The sequence below is a fragment of the Oryzias latipes genome, chromosome 12 (genome assembly GCF_002234675.1).
Source record: "Oryzias latipes chromosome 12, ASM223467v1".
In the NCBI taxonomy this organism is placed as follows: domain Eukaryota; kingdom Metazoa; phylum Chordata; class Actinopteri; order Beloniformes; family Adrianichthyidae; genus Oryzias; species Oryzias latipes.
Window position 1 is genome coordinate 53546 of NC_019870.2, and position 18944 is coordinate 72489.

The window sequence follows — 18944 nt, forward strand, 5'->3', positions numbered from 1 at the left end:
GAAGGGAACTCGCCTGGTGAGAAAAGTACAAACAGGCTCATCAGAACTCCTGTTCGGATGTCTGTCAGCACAGATGGCCTAACATGAGAAAAAGTCAGTGGAATACAGTCATAAATACATTATTAACAATAAACTCAAAGAATTTGTTCAAAAACATATACAAAAATATTAGCCAGTAAAAAATGTGTCACATTTCTGCTGATGAATGTATAAAGTTATATTATTATGATATCAGCAAAATATTATCTACACGAAAGAAAACCATTGGGGTAACCCTTGTTCTATCCTAGGCACTAACATTGGGAGTTGGGTCATCTAGACCCACTAGACAGTGCTCTGAACCTTTTTTCTTCACTGGTGTCCATGGATTACATGAAATCTTTCCACCTTTATCCACCTTTGTCATGGTAGGGGGAACACCTCAATGGAAGGGGGGGGGGGGGGGGGGGTCATAGGATAGCACAAGGGTTACATCAGGAAGTCACTGTATCTTTATACATTTTCTTAAATATTTGGATATTTGAACATTGTTTGAGATCATTACTTAATCCGTTCCAAAGTTTAGTGGCACACACTGACACAGTGTGTAGCACTAGTTGCATACTAAGATTTGTTTACTGTTTTTGTTTAATCAGTTTATATAGAGGCATAAAAATGCTTAACGAGGGGTTGAGGGATTCAGACGTAGCACTACTGAAGGCCCAGGTGTGTAATGCACGGTCAGCCACTGAAAAAATGAAAGTCCCGCCCCGTCGCATTTGACATGCAAATGTTGGCCAATCAGATCAACCAGAAAGGTTACCACCCCAGAGTGACAAACACACCCCTGAACATTCCTTGCAAAACCAGTGGGCGCACAGAAGCGCCGCTCAGTTAGGATTGCAACCGTGCAGTTGTTAAATGCGGGGTCGCTCGCTTAGCATTGCGCTTGCACAGTTGTAAGGTTCGCTCACTCAATTCCTGAATAAACTTGCTCAGTTGTCTTTGCGCTCGTTCAAATAATGGCAGCCATTAAACGCCAAATGTGTTGACCACAGTAAAAAGTTCCCTATGATTGTCTGTAGAATATATTTGTGTAATCAACAAACAATATGACTTTTAAAAGTTTTGAAACAATACAATACATATGATTTATGTAAATATGGAATAGCACCGGGCCCAGAATTGATCCTTGTGGGACACCACAACTTATCTCTTTGGCTTCTGATGTAAATTCATCAATCTTGACAAATTGTTTTCTTCCTGTTGATTAGCTTTTGAACCAAGTTAGTGCTAGTCCTCTTGTCCCATACACTTCCTGTTTGTCAAGTAGGATGTCATGATCGAGAGTCAGATGGTTTATAACCCTTGTGCTATCCTAGGCACTTTAACATTGGGAGTTGGGTCATCTAGACCCACTAGACATTTTTGTCTACTGGCCAAGGTTAAACCTCTCCTCTCTCGTTATGACTTTGAGATTTTAATCCATGCTTTTATTTCAATTTGTTTGGACTACTGTAATGCTCTCTATGTTGGGCTTTCCCAGGAATTACTTGCTCGATTTTAGTTAGTCCAAAATGCTGCTGCCCGTCGTCTAACTGGTGCACGGAAACAAGAACATATTACTCCCATTTTAGCATCTCTTCATTGGCTCCCAGTTCACTTTTAAAATTCTCTTATTTGTTTTTAAATGTCTCCATGGACTCGCTCCAAAATATCTGTCTGACCTGATTCAGGTGTACACTCCCCCCCCCCGCTCCCTTAGGTCAACACAGCTGGTTGTCTGGAAGACCAGGAGAAAACTGAGAGGTGACCGAGCCTTCTCAGTCTTCGGATCATAAATCTGGAATGAATTGCCCCTGTACCTCAGATGGATAGACTCACTCGGTGTTTTAAAATCTGCTCTTAAAGCATATTATTTCACTTTGGCTTTTAATTGAGTTGGAATCCAGACCTTTTTCCTGTGTTTTATGCTTTATATTGCGCATGTGCTTTTATTAATTTTTGTTTTGTTCAGCACTTTGGTGAACCTTGTTCTGTTTAAACTGCTTTATAAATAAAGTTGAGTTGAGTTGACTAGACAGTGCTCTGAACCTTTTTTCTTCAATGATTTGTGATCTTCACTGGTGTCCATGGATTACATGAAATCTTTCCACCTTTATCCACCTTTGTCATGGTGGGGGGACAGGTCAATGTAAGGGGGGGGGGTGTCATCTAAGAAAGCACACGGGTTAAGTCAATGAAAATTCCAGCTGCATATTTCTTTGTATTTTTATTTATTCCTTTATTTAACAAGGACAGTGCACAATAATTAGAAAATATACATGCACAATGAACAATCATTTAAAATAGATGAAAACATTCACACAGTGAGAAACATAAACACAAATATAAAAGACACAAAGGTGACAGATCGGACAGGGAGGGGTAGTCATTAAAATAGTTCAATGTAGACATGTTTGTTGTGACATGAACCAAGTTCTTTAGGTGCTTTTTAAACAGAGTTTATGTGCTGAGGTCTCTAATAACGTGAGGAACAGAATTCCACTCTTGTGCTGCTGTTACGGAAAAGGCGCTCTGGCTGAAGGCACTTCTCCACAGAGGAACTATCCAGTCTTGATGAACCGTTCCTTGTGTTACTCTTTGGGAGAATGATCTTATTTTTACAAACTGACTGAGTGGAGGGGATGACAGACCATTGATGATTTTTTTTTAATGATTTTCCTTTTGTCTAGAAGTTTTGTGATTTGATCCACAGCATCAATGAGGTGGATATGTTTTCTCTAAAACCATATTGGTTTTCATTTATATTGTTATGATTATCAAAAACTGTAACTAATTTATCATTGAATGTTTTTTTATCATTTTTGAGAGAAAGGAGAGAAACAAGTCTATAGTTTGTGAATTGGCGTTTGTCTCCACTATTAAAGATAGGTTTGATATTCAATTCGGTGATAATAATGTTGTTGGGTCTGGAGTTCTGCTCCTGGTCATCCATTCATTTTTCGATGATCTCAATCCTGTTGACAGTCTGATCGTTCAGAGACCGAACCTGTCTCACCTCCTCTAGCACGTTTAGGATGTGTCCATGAAGGATCGTCATCTAACTTCCTCCAGCACGAAATCGAGCAACTGCTTGATATCCTGAGATTCCTCAGCTACTGGCTTTTTTTTTTTTTTTGGGGGGGGGGGCATGACCAGGAATTGCTTTTCGCAATATTTACGCTTTTCCGCAGTAAATAGAGTTGCGAAGTCCAGCTGCTCCATGCCTCCGAGGCGTCTTCCCCAGTAATTAATTAGAAAATTAGGATTATAATGTATTATTTAAAAACGTATATATAAAGGCTACAATAAAATATTTTATTTTAATATTACATATTAGGACCACAGAAAAAGAAATAGCATATACATAAAGGCTTGCAATGAGTTGGAAGAGGTTGGTCATACTGAACACATAATTCAGGAAATATTGTTGTCTAAATGTCGCCTCTACCGCTGTACTTTACAAGCTTTACATATTCTGTTTACATATTCACAAAGTACTTATTGATAAGGATTCCAGCTGTAAATATTGATCCACCAGGCCGGAAACATTACCGTGACAGTCGCACAAGCATAAACCATGGACAAACACAAAAGGGTAGCAAACCATTTTATCTGGTCCTGCCTCTTTTCCCATATTTGGAACTCCGAGTTGGGCGGATCCTATGAGCTGACCATTTAGGCTTCAAGTAGTTCTTTGTCCTGTTATGTTTAATTCTTTCTGCACCATGAGTGAGAGGGAGGAAGAAGATGATAAGTTTATATAGCAGCCCTACTGTGTAGTGGTGTAATGTTAGAGTTGGAGAAATGACAAATGTCGACGCGCGTCATGTTGCGAATCCGTTTTGATTCATTCATTTTATTATAAAAATGAGAATATCTGCAGCTCAAACTTAACCCTATGAGAGTTCAAAAAGTACAATAAATTAAGATGGAAAAACAATTAATTTAATTGGAGTAAAATGACATTTAGTTAGATACATATGTAAATTTGAGTTGTTTAAACAATTATTGAGTTTTGTAGACGTAAGAAATTAGGTTGAATAAATTTAACTCAATTACTTGTTACCGATTGAATTAATTAATTTAAGTTGGATAAGTTATATATATATATGCGTCACAATGAAAATAGCAATGACATAGAAACTCGTGCGTTTACTTTGTCTGTTTACTCTTTTGCTGATGATGCAGCCGTGTTACTTTATTGATGGACGTATAATCTTCATACGCTAACTCATATCCGGTCTGTTGGAACCGACATACCCAGAGTAAGCAAGTTCAGGCAGATTTCAGCCAGAGTTCAGGGTTAAAGTCAGGGGAGTTTAAACATGACTTCTGGAATACCCCCCAGGTCCAACTTCAAAACAAATGCTTGAAGTTCTTTTCACGTTCCACCATCCATTTTAGAAGAACATAAACACTCACCTGAGCACAGGTGTTAGCTCACCTTTGCACTTATAGTTTGCATGACTGAATGACTGAAATATTTCACACTAGTTGGTTTTGAGGCATAAGTATGCGTGTGAACACTATCTGTTTTGTGTACATGTTGACATGTGGACATTTTTTGCAGCTAGCAGGTGTGTTGATAACATTGGAGTGTGTGTGTGAACAGGCCCCGCCCTTTTGTACTACATTTGAACCTTACCGTAATGATAAACAACCAGTAAACCTGTCTGCTCTATGCTGCTTCATGGTCTTATCCCCCCTCCCACTGTCACCCCCCCCCCCCCTCTCTCTTCTTCCCCTCTTTCCTTTTCTGTCCGGTCCAACACCAAAGATTTTCAAACATGGTTGAAATGAATAAAGTTTGGCCTCAATTACAAAAGGGGTTTATTCAGACATACCTCTGGTTTGTCTGAAGATTAATAACCCCTCTTGTTAAAGTAAAATATGTCCAACACAAGAGGCCCTCAGCTCTCATCTGTCTGCCCAGCTGTTGGACAGGACAAGTTAAAAAAAACAACAACAAATGCTTGAAGTTCAGAGTCAAAGAAACTTTATTAGTTCAAAAATATTCTCTGTACATTAAAAACCACTGACCCCCCCGGGCAGATGAGAGCAGATCAAACAGGAGGGGAGGGGCCTCTGATAAGGTCCATGAACAGGTGACTTCCTGTGGACTGGATGTCTCCTGATTTAGATTCCAGACGATTTTGTAAACCAAAGCAGGGAGCTCAAATGCACAGCATGCCGTTTCCATGGCAACCACACCAGCAGCTGTGCGCGGTCTCAGTCAGCTGAAGGGGAGGGGTTTCACAGTAAGAGCTCCATGACATCACTCGTCCAGGTCCTGCCGGGTCAGGAAGTCTTCGAGCGCGCTCAGTCGTTCCACCAGCATCACGTCCAGGTCGCTGTCGTCATGGATGCTGAGGCCGTGGATGTTGCGTCGAGCGGCTGCCCGTTTTCTGGGCGCTGTGGCAACGAGAAGCCCCGCCCCTGAGTAGACACAGTAAAAGGTGCAGTTTCAGTCTGGGTTCTGTAAAGATCTCAACCAGCATGACGCACTAACAGTTTTTACTGAAGAACTTCTGCTCAGCAGAAGGTGATGAAGACTAAACCAAACCCAACCTCCAGACACAAAAGCTTCTCTATAACCACAAGAACACGGCAGTCTAACGTTCTCAGGGAAGAACGGTTCTCCCCCGAAAGAGGAACTTGGGATGGATTTTATAAAAATCCCTGTTTGATGGATGACGGGGATGAAGTTCTGCGAATAAACCTTTAAAACGGAACCACGTCTGTAAGGAACATGCATTGGTGGGAGGAGCAGTACAGATGTGGTTTCCAGGCGGGAACATGTGAGGAGGACGTGAGATCTGTCAGATGTTTCATCAGAGAATGAATGAAGCAGCAGATGTTCAGAGACGGATCCTTCATCCTAGAGCTCACATCCTGATTTCTCCAGATCTTCCCAGAAAAGCTGCTTCCTAACTAATGTGACTCTAAAGCAGAAGATTCATTTCCCACAAAGAAATGATCTACAAACAAATGTTTACATCATTTAGCCTAAAGAGAAATTTTAGTTTCAGTTGAAAAGTTTGATCACATTTCTAAATGATGGACAATTCCAGATGAATGAATCCATGGTTCACAAGTGGAGGAAGCTGGAAAACAAACTCTGACAGTCAAGAAGACGCAGCTGAGTTTCTGCGGAAACCAGGCGACTAAAGTGATGGATGAACGATCAGCTTGGAGAAGCTTCTCAGTCACTGTTCCACAGAGGGCAGTAACACTGACAGAGGAAGCTTTTGCTTTCGTTTTATGAAACGCCGTCATCTTTCCATCCGGTGAGGATTACGGTGCTGCAGCCACTTCCAGCGGATTACAATGAAAAGCTGTTCATCTTCCGCTCATACTGCAGTAGAAAGATCGCAGACAAAACCTCCAGCCACATCACCAACATGGAGCAACAGGAGCAGCGCGGTAGGATACGCACAACGGGGCGCGGCTTTTATTGTTGTGGGACGCAGCGAGTCACGCCACAGTTTCACAATGACGGAAGGGAATCTGACGTTTGATAGAAATTCAGCCCAGCTGTTCATTTCAGATGCAGAAGATGAGGACTTTGATGGATTTTTGGATGCTGATTGATGACTGAAAAATGAAAAGAAACCACAACAACTCAGTTTTGCTTCTGCTGCCTTTTTTAAACACACACTAGCATGCATGTTTTACCGGTGTGTGTTAACGCCTTAAAACCCGGTGTGCCTTTTGTATGTGTCAAATACAGAAATATCCCCCCTATCTTAGACCGCACCCTGTAACCCAATGCCCCTATGGTCGTGAAAATACGGTACCATAATCATGCTCATAAATATTTCTACAGCTCACATTATTTCATTTTTTTGTGAGATGATCCAAAAACAGAGACCCTAAAAACAGGACGATGGAGGAAAAACTCACAGGACTACATTTCCCAGCATACCTGGGGGTTTCTTCCTCTTTCTGGGCTGAGTGACATCAGGGAAGAGGAGGAGTCTGCGTCTCTTCTGTTGACCAATCAGCAGCAGAGCTCCATCTTTCTCCCGGGGCTCCTCAAAGATAGTCTCTAGACTTCTGTGAAAAAGAGCAAAGCATGCTGGGATATGTGCTGGACAGTATATAACATCCGTGGCAGGTGTGGACCTCCGGTCCTGGAGGGGCTGTTCTGGTTTTTCTAGCCCTTTCCTTGTTCTGACTCCTAACTTTCTTTTTGATGGCACCTGTTCGCTCCCCCACAGTCAAAACTGAAAACTCAAAACTGAACTTGTCGACGGGAAGTGGGGGCGGCTGCGTACCTGTTAGTGGGCGGGGCCCTGTAGTTCTTATTGGTATAGATCTCCTCTACGCTGAACTCTTTCTTCTTTAACCTGAAAGACAAACATCCCATCATCCATGTGCAGCGGCACCACCCAAGGGGGCGGAGTCAGTCCAATCAATGAAAATAAGGTCGTTTCGGGGGGGCGTGACGATGACAGAAGCGGTTCTACGTTCTGGTTTGAAGTGATGTGGTTTTCACCAGGAACGGGCTGAATGTTCTGTCATGGTCACTCACAGCCCATCTGGACCCTCCTCCTGAAAATGCTGCACACCTTTTGACCTTCGGGAGGCCCATCGGCGTAAGCTCCGCCTCTCGTGGGGACGACCTTCGGATTCGGATCTGAGAAACTCGTTTACTGAACTGTGGTGAACAGACAAGCCTGTGAGGTGGGAAGGAGGGCGGCTGCAGGAAAACACAAACCTCCTCACCTCCGCCTTTGTGGACAGGAAGTAGGAACCGCCTGTTGATTGGTCAGACAGTGAACTCAAAACCCCATTGGCTGAACCAACAGGAGGGGGGAGGGCTTTCTGCCCGAGCTGAAGGAAGTTTTGAGCGGCATCACGTTTTTGATGAAGCTGAGCGACCACGCTGAAAAATCATCGTTTGAATTTCAGTCATTCATCGGCATTAAATGTGATTATACAATGCACTCAATAACACAACTCACACACACACACATGTTCACACACACACACAGTTACCTTGCAGACGTCTTCAGGGCGTAGCTGCGGACGAAATGTCAATCAGTGTATAATGAAGATGAACTTTAGGGTTCAGAAGGTCATAGGTCAGATTATTGTAGTGGGGGCGGGGCTTGGTACAGCATCCACTTACCAGTGATCACTGCTCAAACTGGGTGGGGCCGTCCAGTCCTTCAAAGGCCACAGAGAACCCCAGCTAGCTCCGCCCCTCAACCTATACAATACTGTTTCTATGGCAACTGATGACAGGTGAAGTATGGGGGGGGAGTTAAAGTAGGAGGTGGGGGTGCACCTGACCTCACTTAGCAACGAGGACGCGTGGGGGACGCCGTTGGAGGAACACCAACCAAAGGCCACCGGCTGGTTTCCATTCCGCCCGTTGGGAAGTGACTGCAGGACGTGCAAGGCATCATGGGAGGAGAACCTGCAGCAAACAGAGGAAAGCATGAAAATCCTGTGTCCCCTTCATTAGTTCACCTGCTGCTTCCTCACTGCATCCAGATGGTCATGTGACCCCCGTCTCACCTGGTTTACCTGTCTCCGCCCCCTCACCTGTAGCCATTCTTCTTTAGGACCATCCAGGGCTGTGATTGGCTGACCCCTCCTGGATTCACGCTGAACTTGTGTGCTGTAAACCCGCCTCGTCCCAAGGAGTCTGTTATTTGACTGATACACCTCCCTGCCTCCTCCTCCTCTTCCTCCTTTGCTGAGCTGTTTTCTTCTACATCTCTTGAGAGAAAAATGTCCTGGTGGCTAATTTTTCTCCTCTTCGCCCTGTTGACCTTCTCCTTGGCGCTCCTCCTCTTACTCTTCTGCTCTGGGTTTTTTGCAGAAGACCGCGCCTCCTCGCTGCTGACTGAAGAAAGCGATGTCAAGGAGGAGAAGTCAGACTGGGCAAAAGAGGATGGTGTGTCTGAGGTAAAGAGGGTGGAGCTAGAGGCAAAGGCAGGTGAGCCTGCAGACGGAGACACAAACGGATGACATCACACATTTGATAGTGACATCATCGCTGAGAACCAAACCACAAAGAAGACATTTTTCAGACTTTTAGGGCTGCAGGCCGCAGTACGCTAAACAATATATAACAATAACAATATACTCTGTCCTGGGCTGCACACTTGAGTCCATGGAGGAGGTGGCGGACAGGAGGATGTTAGCTAAGCTGACATCCATCATGGATAACCCCTCCCACCCCCTGCACCAAACTGTAGAGGCGCTGACCAGCTCCTTCAGCACAAGACTGTTGCACCCTCAGTGTAAGAAGGAGCGCTACCGCAGGTCATTCCTCCCCACAGCCATCAGACTGTACAACACCGTGTTACAGTGACACTCCACGGTCCCAGGGGTGTTTTTCTGTTTAGTCATTGATTCATTTACTTTTGTTGTAGTTGTTGTTTTTCAATTTTAAATTGTTTTTTGTTCCTGAACAGTTGTTTGTTTTTGTTCTTGGTGTGAACTTCATTAGTTATTTCTGTATTTTGAAAAAATTTGTAATGTTTTTTTTTACAGTTTACATGTTTTGCAGACCGCATGTTTTTTTACACTTTTGCAGCTGTATTTATTTAATATTTATTTCTTTATTTAATAAGAATCTCATTTTTGATAATAATTTTTCATAATAATTTTAGTAATATTTTTAATTATCTAATATAAATGTAATTTGTGATGTCCTTTATTGATGTTATATTATATAGATTATTTCTGAATGTCGTGTTGCTGCCACAGATAAATGAAATTTCCCCATTGTGGGATTAATAAAGTCATCTATCTATCTATCTATCTATCTATCTATCTATCTATCTATCTATCTATCTATCTATCTATCTATCTATCTATCTATCTATCTATCTATCTATCTATCAAAACTGATAATGACATCAGACTACACTACCCAGAATGCCCAAACAATCCATCCTAGTTTACCAAAGTTCCTCTAAAACGAATTTTTAACGCCATGATCCGCAAAAACCAGATCAGTACATAGAACCAGAATTCCTTCATTAGACGCTGTTGATGTATGAGATTAAAGGTCTGGAGATCAGAACCCTACGGAACCCGATCCCATCAGATCCCATCAAAGCAGTGTCTGGGGATCGGGTTCCATAAAGTTCTGAACCAGCTCACCTGAGTGATGGGTTCCTCTGTTCGGGGTCCTCCTCCTTGTGCTCCCGCTCCTCCTCTCCAGTAATTCCAGCCGATGGCCGACAGACGCCAAAGCTCCTCGCAGGAGCCGACGCACCTCCAGCCGATGAACCGCCAGCAGACGAGTAAGGAGGGAGGAGCAGGAGCATGGAGGCGCCGGGGGAGGTGGAGAAAGAGGAGGCGAGCAGACTCCTGAAGAGGAGACACACACTAATGACTGTGCATACGTCAAGCACAAGCAGCTCCATCCAAACACACCTGCATGGGTCTCCTTCATGTCCGTCAGAAACAGAACCGGAGGTGGAGACGTTAGGCCACGCCCCCTAACAGATGGCTTGATTGGCGTAACTGGTCGGGAGAGCATCACCAAGACTTGTAGAAAGAGAGAGAGAGAAGTCACCTTCTGAGCACAGGAGTTTTGACTCCACACACATGAACCAGAGTGAGGATGAGGTGATGGAGGTGACCTTCATCTCAGGGTCTGTCAATCAAATAATTGATCCTAGCATGATGAGGGCAGTCTGTCTCAGTGCTGGTCACCTTTGCTCAAAGCCCTTGGGGCGTCGCCACAGCCAATCAGCTTCCACTGAGCTGCTCAGGTGCTTTGGCAGAGATTGTAATGCCGGATGCCCTTCCTGGCCCGAGCCTGTGTTGTATTTGGGCTGGGATGGGCACAGGGGGGCCCAGACTTAGGGCCCTTGTTGCTACATTCTGTTAAAACCGTTTTATCCCTCATAACTGAGCGCTAAGAACAGGTGAAGTAACCGCGGGGTGGAGCGTGTCTCCTGTCGAGTGCGTTTGTTTATCTCACCAAAGGGAGAGCTTATTCACATCACTACGTTTACGCAAACGTTTCCTCGCCATGTGGCGAATAACCCTCAAACTGCTATTCACCAAAAAGGAGAAAATGCTTGCAACTGGGGAGTGTTCATTTGGACCCTTCAAAATAAAAGTCTAATGCGCTGGACTCACTCTACTATGGAGAAAAAGTTCTATTGCCATGAATTTAATGATGGTTTTATCGCCCGGCCCTAGCTGCAACAAAAGGCGGGATGCAGACACAGTCTGACCCTCTGCTCAAATCGCAGCAGCATCGCACACTTGATTGACAAGCAGAACGGCCAATCAAACATCCTCTGATGCATACGGCATGGTATGTTGTTATTCTTACGGTCTGGATCGCTTTTTTTCACAAAAAGTGGACTATTTGTTACGTGGAGTGGCCTATTGTCATGGTAACATGCTCAGCCGGCACAGACCTCAGTCAGCGGCAAAGGAAGGCGACATCTATGCTGGAGGTCACCACGGTTAAATCAAACATCCGTTCAGAGAGGAAGTTCTCCTCTTCCCGCTTGTTTTGATGAAGACAGTTTGTTTTAAAGAGGCCAGTGCAATGAGACAGAATATTTAACACATGTGACCTACTTTTCAGGTGTGCGGTCATCACTTTTTAATGCACACCCAGCAGCCAATCAGAGTTGGTATAAATGCAGAGAATATAAATATAGAAATATAGAAACTTGTCTCTACAGTAGCTCGTCTGCTAAAACAATGTGGACCCCTGATGTAGAGCCTGTTCATCTTGATCTGTGATGCATCATCTGTCCAGATTATTAAACATTTCTTTCTGCAGAAAGTCTTTTCCTGTGTTTTTGTGCAAAAAGTAATTCTACTAAAGTATCGATCGGATCGATACCCCACCCTGGTGTCCAGGAGGAGGCGCTGTGGTCCGGAGCTTTGCTTCCTCTGATGTTGGACCTTCATGGAGGTTCTGAAGGTTCTGACTGCCTGGACACTAACATCCTAACCCAAAACTGCAAAGCCCCCCCCCGGTTCCTCAGGCCGCCTTGTCCTTCCTGCTGCTGATTATTTTAAGATTTATAATTTATTTATTAATGATTAATTACCTTACAGGTAATTCAACCTGCTCTCGCGAGACTATCCAAAAGCAAATTATATCAAACCTCTCCTGATCAGATTCTAGGGGGCGGGGCTGTGCGTGTTTTTGCGGGTTTTGGCAGGTTTTAGTAACGGCTAGCGTCTGTTAGCTAGCCCTTTGGTGAACCGGGACAGCCCGGCTCGGTTCCCGCCTCGCCTTACCTTCTTCGAGCCTGCAGGTCTACCGGTCTCCGTTAACGCGTCCTGCGAATCATCTGAAACGGTTCTGGTGTGGAACAAATCGGATCGACCTACTTTTTTTAACTGGAACGGTGGCTGTTTTCACAACGGACCGGTGTCAGGATCCCGGAAGTCCCACGAGTGGAACTTCCGCCGAGCACATCAAAATAAAAGTCTACAGGGACCTTTTTCATTAGGAGATCGCAGCACATAAACATAAAATGATATCTGTCTTCTTCTCCTTCAGGGTCTCCACAGCCAATCAGCTTCCTCCGTCTGTCTCCTGCATCCTGTACCAGCAGCTACCCTCATGTCTTCATCTCTGGATCCAGAATCCTCCTCTCTGGTCTTCCTCTACACTCAGCATCCTTCAGTCTCTCCTCTGGACATCTCATCCCAACCATCTCAGACTGACTGGATCTCCAGAACCAGAACATGTTCTGTCCCTCTGATGTCCTCATTCCTGATCCATCCTGAACCTCAGCATCTTCATCTCTGCTTCCTGTCTTCCTCAGTGTCTCTAGGAAACAACATGGATGCTCTCTCCACACTTATCTCCACCTTTCCTTTCATTTCAGCTCAAACTCTTTTCTGACACTTTTCTCCATCCATTCCAACCTTCCTTCTTCTTCACTTCTTTTCCACTCTCTCTGTTCCTCTGGACTGCTGATCCTTCAGATCCTCCTTTCTTGATCTCTTCTCACTTTAACCTCACTCTTCCTCTCATCACACACGGCCTTTACCCCCCAGACCCTCAGCAAACCATCATCAGCTGCTTAAGACGGACTCAGGTCCGGACCACACATTTATCTCTGTTGTCTCTTTGGTTTTCTGTCTGGACCCAACTCTGGGATCATCTTCATCCTTTGGAGGATGACCACCATTCAGACGGCTCCGGATTCCTCCACTTTCCTAAAAAGGAACGGTTTGGGCCACTTCCTTCTCTTTACGGTGACACTACGTCTGTGTAGGAGTGAAGTCCAAAGACAATAAAAGCTGGACCTCCACACCCATCTACTCTCATGTTTACCCAACCTCTGATCAGGTTGGACTTTGGACCTGCTGCTGCAGAAAAACCAGTGTCTCCTCTTCAGCCAGGATGAAGCTCGCCACAGTGTCTCTGTTTTCCTCCGGCCTGCTGCTTGCTGTCTTCTCGACTGCAGCTCATGGCGGTAAAGTTCTGGCGTTTCCAGGCGAGTACAGCCACTGGCTGAACATGCGGACTATCATCGAGGAGCTCGTGAGGAGGAACCACTCCATCACCGTCCTGGTGCCAGATGCTTCACCGTCTGTCAACTACAACAACAGCAGAGACGCCGCCAAGTTTGACTTCCTGGTGTTCAAGGTGATGGCTTCACATACAACTCTGCATGAGTCCTGAAGAGAGGACAGAGTCCATGTAGACCCAGTCCACAGGTCCGGGGTGAGAGGGTCAGGTGTAGAGAGGATTCTGCAAGTGTTGAATTTGGATCTGGAGCTTTTTGGCAGAAACCTCCAGAACCAGATTGTTCTTCTTGAAGAGTAATCCTGGTTGGGTTTGTTTCTCCTACCTGCATGGGGGGTATTCCAGAAAGCAGGTTATGCTAGCTCCCTCGGTAAGTTTGAGGCTAAGGAAGTGGATAACCTCAGCTTTCAGTTCCAGAAATGGAGGTATGTTTCAGGGTAGGTCAAGTTGCCATAGCAACTCATGCTCTGAACATAACCTGGTCTGGAGCAGGTTTAGTTGAAGGTTAGTTTGTTTTCAGAGAGGTGAAGCAGCATGGCGTGTCCATTTGAAGATGATTTAGTGGATGAAGAAGCTCAGATAATACTTTTTCCACCGTGAGAGGCTGATAAGACCACATATGGATGTTGGAAAGAGAAACTTTATACTTTGATCTAACTTCATTATTTGATTCAGTTAAGATAAAACATTTTTTTAGTTAAATCAGTTTAAAAATAACACGTAGTTATCAGACAGTTATTTTACTTTCATTCAAATTAATTCAATGAAGTAGGTGTAACTTTGGTGCTGCTGTTAGATCGGCACCGCAAGGGATTGTGGGATACCATTCCCTTTGCCTGTCTGGATGGATTATGGTTTAAGTGTGGGTTTTTGACCAAATGTGTTTAGTTGTTTAGCTGTTTTACCGTGTTTTGCCGAGTTATTTTGTCCTACTTTTCTCAAGTCTCTGCACCATGAGTGAGAGGGAGGGAGAGGAGGATGAGTTTATATAGCATCACTATCATCATGAAATGTAATGACAATGTTGGAAAATTCCTAAATGCATGAATGTACGCAGTACATACTGTTTTGTTCTTTTTATTGTTATAAAAATGAGAATCTCTGCCAGCTCAAACTTAGACATATGAGAGTTCAAGAATTATAATTCATTACGATGGAAAAAATATTAATTGAATTGGAGTAAAATGACATTTAGTTAAATAAATATGTAAATTTGAGTTGTATAAACAATTATTGAGTTTTATAGACGTAAGAAATTAGGTTGAATAAATATAACTAAAATACTAGTTACCAATAGAAGTAATTCATTTAAGTTGGCAAAATTGGATACGTTTTTATATATATATATATATATATATATATATATATATATATATATATATATATATATATATATATATATATATATATATATACATACATGCGTCACAAGGAAAATGGAAATAAGATCAGAAACTCGTGCGTTTACTTTGTCTGTTCTGTTTCTCCAAGCAGAAACTCTTTCATTTGCTGATGATGCAGCCGTGTTACTTTATTGATGGTCGTATAATTTTCATACGCCGATATTTAAACCTCAAATTCCGTCTCACTGAAGTATAGCGCTTTCTTTTTTTCTCCACGCGTTTCCATGGTGACTCCGGAAATCGGTGATCCATTGAGAATGTCTTTATGTACCTGCTGTGCACGTGCATTAACCCAGGGTTACCAAGTGGAGCGTAATTACACTAACTCATATCCGGTCTTTTGGAACCGACATACCCAGAGTAAGCAAGTTCAGGTGGATTTCAGCCAGAGTTCAGGGTTAAAGTCAGGGGAGTTTAAACATGCTTCCTGGAATACCCCCCAGGACTTGAACTGATGCTGTTTATGTTTCTCTGAGGTTCAGGAACTCGGCTGATGCGGATTCTTGTCCCACAGGTTCCCTTCTCTCGCTCAGACTGTGTCAGCATGATGCAGGAATTTATGGACTTCTCCATGTACGAGATGCACAGCTCCTCACTGCTGCAGGTCTTCTGGAGGATGAGCTACTTCATGCAGCGGTCCTCGGACCTGGGCATGCAGCAGTGTGACGCCATGCTGAAAAACCAGCAGCTCATGGCGACTCTGCGGGACGCTTCTTATGATGTGGTCCTGGTGGACCCGCTGGTCATGTGTGGAGACTTGGTGGCGGATCTGCTTGGGGTTCCGCTCATCCTCTCCTTGCGCTTTAGCTTTGGCAGCACCTTGGAGCGGCACTGCGGCCACGCCCCGTTCCCACCCTCCTTCGTCCCGACGGCTCCGCTGCCGTACAGCGACCATATGTCATTTGTGCAGAGGCTGACCAACACGCTGATGACTGTGTCCATGTCGGTGCTGCACGAGGCGCTCTGGAGGCTGAAGCTGGACCCATACTACACAGAGGTCAAAGGTCAGATACTCAAACAAGCAAAGCTGAGGAGAAACCAAAATACAAGAATGCTAATCATGTGACAGTATCCTCGCATGCTTTTACTTTGAAAGAGTTTTGCAGACTGCTTGCATGCTGTTTTTGGAATTACACAGCAAGTGTTTTGTACGAACAGGAAGTCCCAGTAGCTACTGCGGCACCTTTGGGAAGGCCGACATCTGGCTGATCAGGACTTTCTGGGACCTTGAGACGCCACGGCCCTCCCCACCCAACTTCAAATTTGTGGGTGGTCTGCACTGCAAGCCAGCCAATCAGCTGCCAGAAGTAGGAACTCTCTAGTGTGCTGTCACTCTTCAGCTTAAAGTGAAGCAGTTATGTAACTCTGATGTCACTTCCTGTAGGAAATGGAGGCATTTGTGCAGAGCTCTGGTAACGCTGGTGTGGTGGTGGTCACCTTTGGCTCCATGGTGACCAACCTAACAGCAGAGCGAGCCGAAGTCATCGCATCTGCACTTGGTCGGATACCTCAAAAGGTCAGAGGTCAGGCCGCTTCTATATGAAGTCATCTTTGTGTGTCAGCACAACAAACTGCAGTGTGGTTTCATCCGTCAGGTCATTTGGCGTTACTGTGGACATCGACCTGCAACGCTGGCGCCCAACACGAAGCTTTATGACTGGATCCCACAGAACGACCTTCTGGGTAAGTGTCACCCTTTCACAATAAAACCAGCTTTCCAATGCATCTGTTTAGGACGTGCGACAACCACCAAAAAGTGGTTTAGTCCTGATCCTCTTCAAAATAAGAGCCCTTTGTCTGATTCCCTCAGGTCATTCACGGACGCGAGCATTTGTGACTCATGGCGGCACTAACGGTCTGTATGAGGCCCTGTTTCACGGCGTGCCGGTGGTAGGCGTGCCACTTTTTGGAGATCAGCCAGACAACCTCGCCCGAATCAGTCGACATGGTGCTGCTCTGGTCCTCAACTTCAACAGCATGACAGCCGATGACCTGACGGAGGCGCTGCAGGCCGTTATCAACCAGCCCAGGTAAGCAGCAGAACCAACGCACACACCAGGTCAGGAAACGCTCCGCCAAAATCCAGAGACGCCATGAGGAAAAGCTAACCTTTAGCTGTAGGATTGTGGTAACCGATCAAATCCTGACTGGGGACAGCCAATCAAGTCCAAAGCTGCCCTTAAATGCAGCGGAACTGCTGTGGGTGAGAGGCTGAACGTTCAGGCAGCACTCGGACGCTCTACAGCAGCCTTCGCCGTGACGCCTCCACCCACTGAAGTTACTGGGGGACCAGGAAGCACCATTTTGTTTTGAAAAGCTCCACAAACTGAAGAACGGCTTCTGTCTGAAGGAGTTTGCTAACATGGCCTCCATCTTCCTACAGCTTCAGGACCAGCATGCAGCGCCTGTCGGCTATTCAACGCAACCAGCCGGTGGCGCCGCTGAGCACCGCCGTCTTCTGGGTGGAGTTTGTGATGAGACACGGCGGAGCCAAACACCTGCGGCTGGCGTCACATGACCTGACCTGGATCCAGTACTACAGCCTGGACACGGGGGCAACGCTGCTGCTTGGCCTGCTGACCCTGGGGGCCGTCAGTTGGGCGGGGCTTCTCCACATCCTTCAGCGATGCAGACGGCGAGAACGCAGAGAGAAGAAGGACTGAGGGATGTTTTAGCGATAAAGTTGATGAATGAAGATGATGGTCTTGATGAGAATTAAAAATGCAAAGAATGACACACACGTGTGGAGAACATTTCTGACAATCCCACACGTAACAGAGACTCCGCCCACGTCTGCCTCTTTTGGCCTCGTGCAGATGTTCCAGCTGTAGATAAGAAGACGTTCTGCAGATGTTCTAGCTGCAAATCAGAGGTTCTGCAGATGTTCCAGCTGTAGATCACAGGACGTTCTGCAGATGTTCTAGCTGTAGATCAGAGGTTCTGCAGATGTTCCAGCTGTAGATCACAGGACGTTCTGCAGATGTTCTAGCTGTAGATCACAGGACGTTCTGCAGATGTTCTAGCTGCAAATCAGAGGTTCTGCAGATGTTCCAGCTGTAGATCACAGGACGTTCTGCAGATGTTCTAGCTGTAGATCATAGGTTCTGCAGATGTTCCAGCTGTAGATCACAGGACGTTCTGCAGATGTTCTAGCTGCAAATCGGAGGTTCTGCAGATGTTCCAGCTGTAGATCACAGGACGTTCTGCAGATGTTCTAGCTGTAGATCAGAGATTCTGCAGATGTTCCAGCTGTAGATCACAGGACGTTCTGCAGATGTTCTAGCTGTAGATCACAGGACGTTCTGCAGATGTTCTAGCTGCAAATCAGAGGTTCTGCAGATGTTCCAGCTGTAGATCACAGGACGTTCTGCAGATGTTCTAGCTGTAGATCATAGGTTCTGCAGATGTTCCAGCTGTAGATCACAGGACGTTCTGCAGATGTTCTAGCTGCAAATCGGAGGTTCTGCAGATGTTCCAGCTGTAGATCACAGGACGTTCTGCAGATGTTCTAGCTGTAGATCACAGGACGTTCTGCAGATGTTCTAGCTGCAAATCAGAGGTTCTGCAGATGTTCCAGCTGTAGATCACAGGACGTTCTGCAGATGTTCTAGCTGTAGATCATAGGTTCTGCAGATGTTCCAGCTGTAGATCAGAGGTTCCACAGATGTTCTAGCTGTAGATCAGAGGTTCTGCAGGTGTTCTAGCTGTAGATCAGAGGTTCCACAGATGTTCTAGCTGTAGATCACAGGACGTTCTGCAGATGTTCTAGCTGCAAATCAGAGGTTCTGCAGATGTTCCAGCTGTAGATCACAGGACGTTCTGCAGATGTTCTAGCTGCAAATCAGAGGTTCTGCAGATGTTCCAGCTGTAGATCACAGGACGTTCTGCAGATGTTCTAGCTGCAAATCAGAGGTTCTGCAGATGTTCCAGCTGTAGATCACAGGACGTTCTGCAAATGTTCTAGCTGTAGATCAGAGGTTCTGCAGGTGTTCTAGCTGTAGATCAGAGATTCTGCAGATGTTCCAGCTGTA

The 18944-nt window shown here is 45.1% G+C and overlaps 2 protein-coding genes across 5 annotated transcripts; one reads left to right on the plus strand and one right to left on the minus strand.

Annotated features, from left to right (window-relative positions):
- Positions 1–4997: 4997 nt before the first annotated feature.
- On the minus strand, positions 4998–12449 carry LOC101173760. 4 transcript variants are annotated; one of them, XM_023960692.1, is made up of 11 exons: positions 12268–12449; positions 10426–10539; positions 10150–10359; positions 8578–8980; positions 8159–8449; positions 8026–8049; positions 7753–7912; positions 7596–7684; positions 7302–7373; positions 6950–7080; positions 4998–5460 (listed from the first exon to the last, which is right to left on the minus strand). In XM_023960692.1, the coding sequence occupies exons 2-11, from the start codon at positions 10529–10531 to the stop codon at positions 5300–5302; spliced, it is 1647 nt and encodes a 548-aa protein (XP_023816460.1). In that variant the 5' UTR covers positions 10532–10539; positions 12268–12449; the 3' UTR covers positions 4998–5299. The 4 variants fall into 4 exon arrangements, with proteins under 4 accessions (XP_023816460.1, XP_023816461.1, XP_023816459.1 ...); XM_023960693.1 differs by having other exon boundaries at positions 12361–12432; XM_023960691.1 differs by having other exon boundaries at positions 10150–10539; positions 12361–12432.
- Positions 12421–17649, plus strand: LOC101173361 (UDP-glucuronosyltransferase 2C1-like). Its single transcript, XM_004084564.4, has 7 exons — positions 12421–13630; positions 15428–15917; positions 16072–16220; positions 16298–16429; positions 16509–16596; positions 16724–16943; positions 17297–17649. The coding sequence occupies exons 1-7, from the start codon at positions 13385–13387 to the stop codon at positions 17574–17576; spliced, it is 1605 nt and encodes a 534-aa protein (XP_004084612.1). The 5' UTR covers positions 12421–13384; the 3' UTR covers positions 17577–17649.
- Positions 17650–18944: the final 1295 nt, after the last annotated feature.

Coding starts and splice junctions, on each gene's coding strand:
- LOC101173760 (XM_023960691.1), bottom strand. CDS start 10,531: ATGCTCTCCCGACCAGTTACGCCAATCAAGCCATCTGTTAGGGGGCGT. Junction 7,913..8,025: donor GCCCTGAAGACGTCTGCAAG/GTAACTGTGTGT, acceptor ATGATTTTTCAG/CGTGGTCGCTCAGCTTCATC. Junction 7,685..7,752: donor TCCTGTCCACAAAGGCGGAG/GTGAGGAGGTTT, acceptor TGTTCACCACAG/TTCAGTAAACGAGTTTCTCA.
- LOC101173361 (XM_004084564.4), top strand. CDS start 13,385: ATGAAGCTCGCCACAGTGTCTCTGTTTTCCTCCGGCCTGCTGCTTGCT. Junction 15,918..16,071: donor ATACTACACAGAGGTCAAAG/GTCAGATACTCA, acceptor TTGTACGAACAG/GAAGTCCCAGTAGCTACTGC. Junction 16,597..16,723: donor CCCACAGAACGACCTTCTGG/GTAAGTGTCACC, acceptor TGATTCCCTCAG/GTCATTCACGGACGCGAGCA.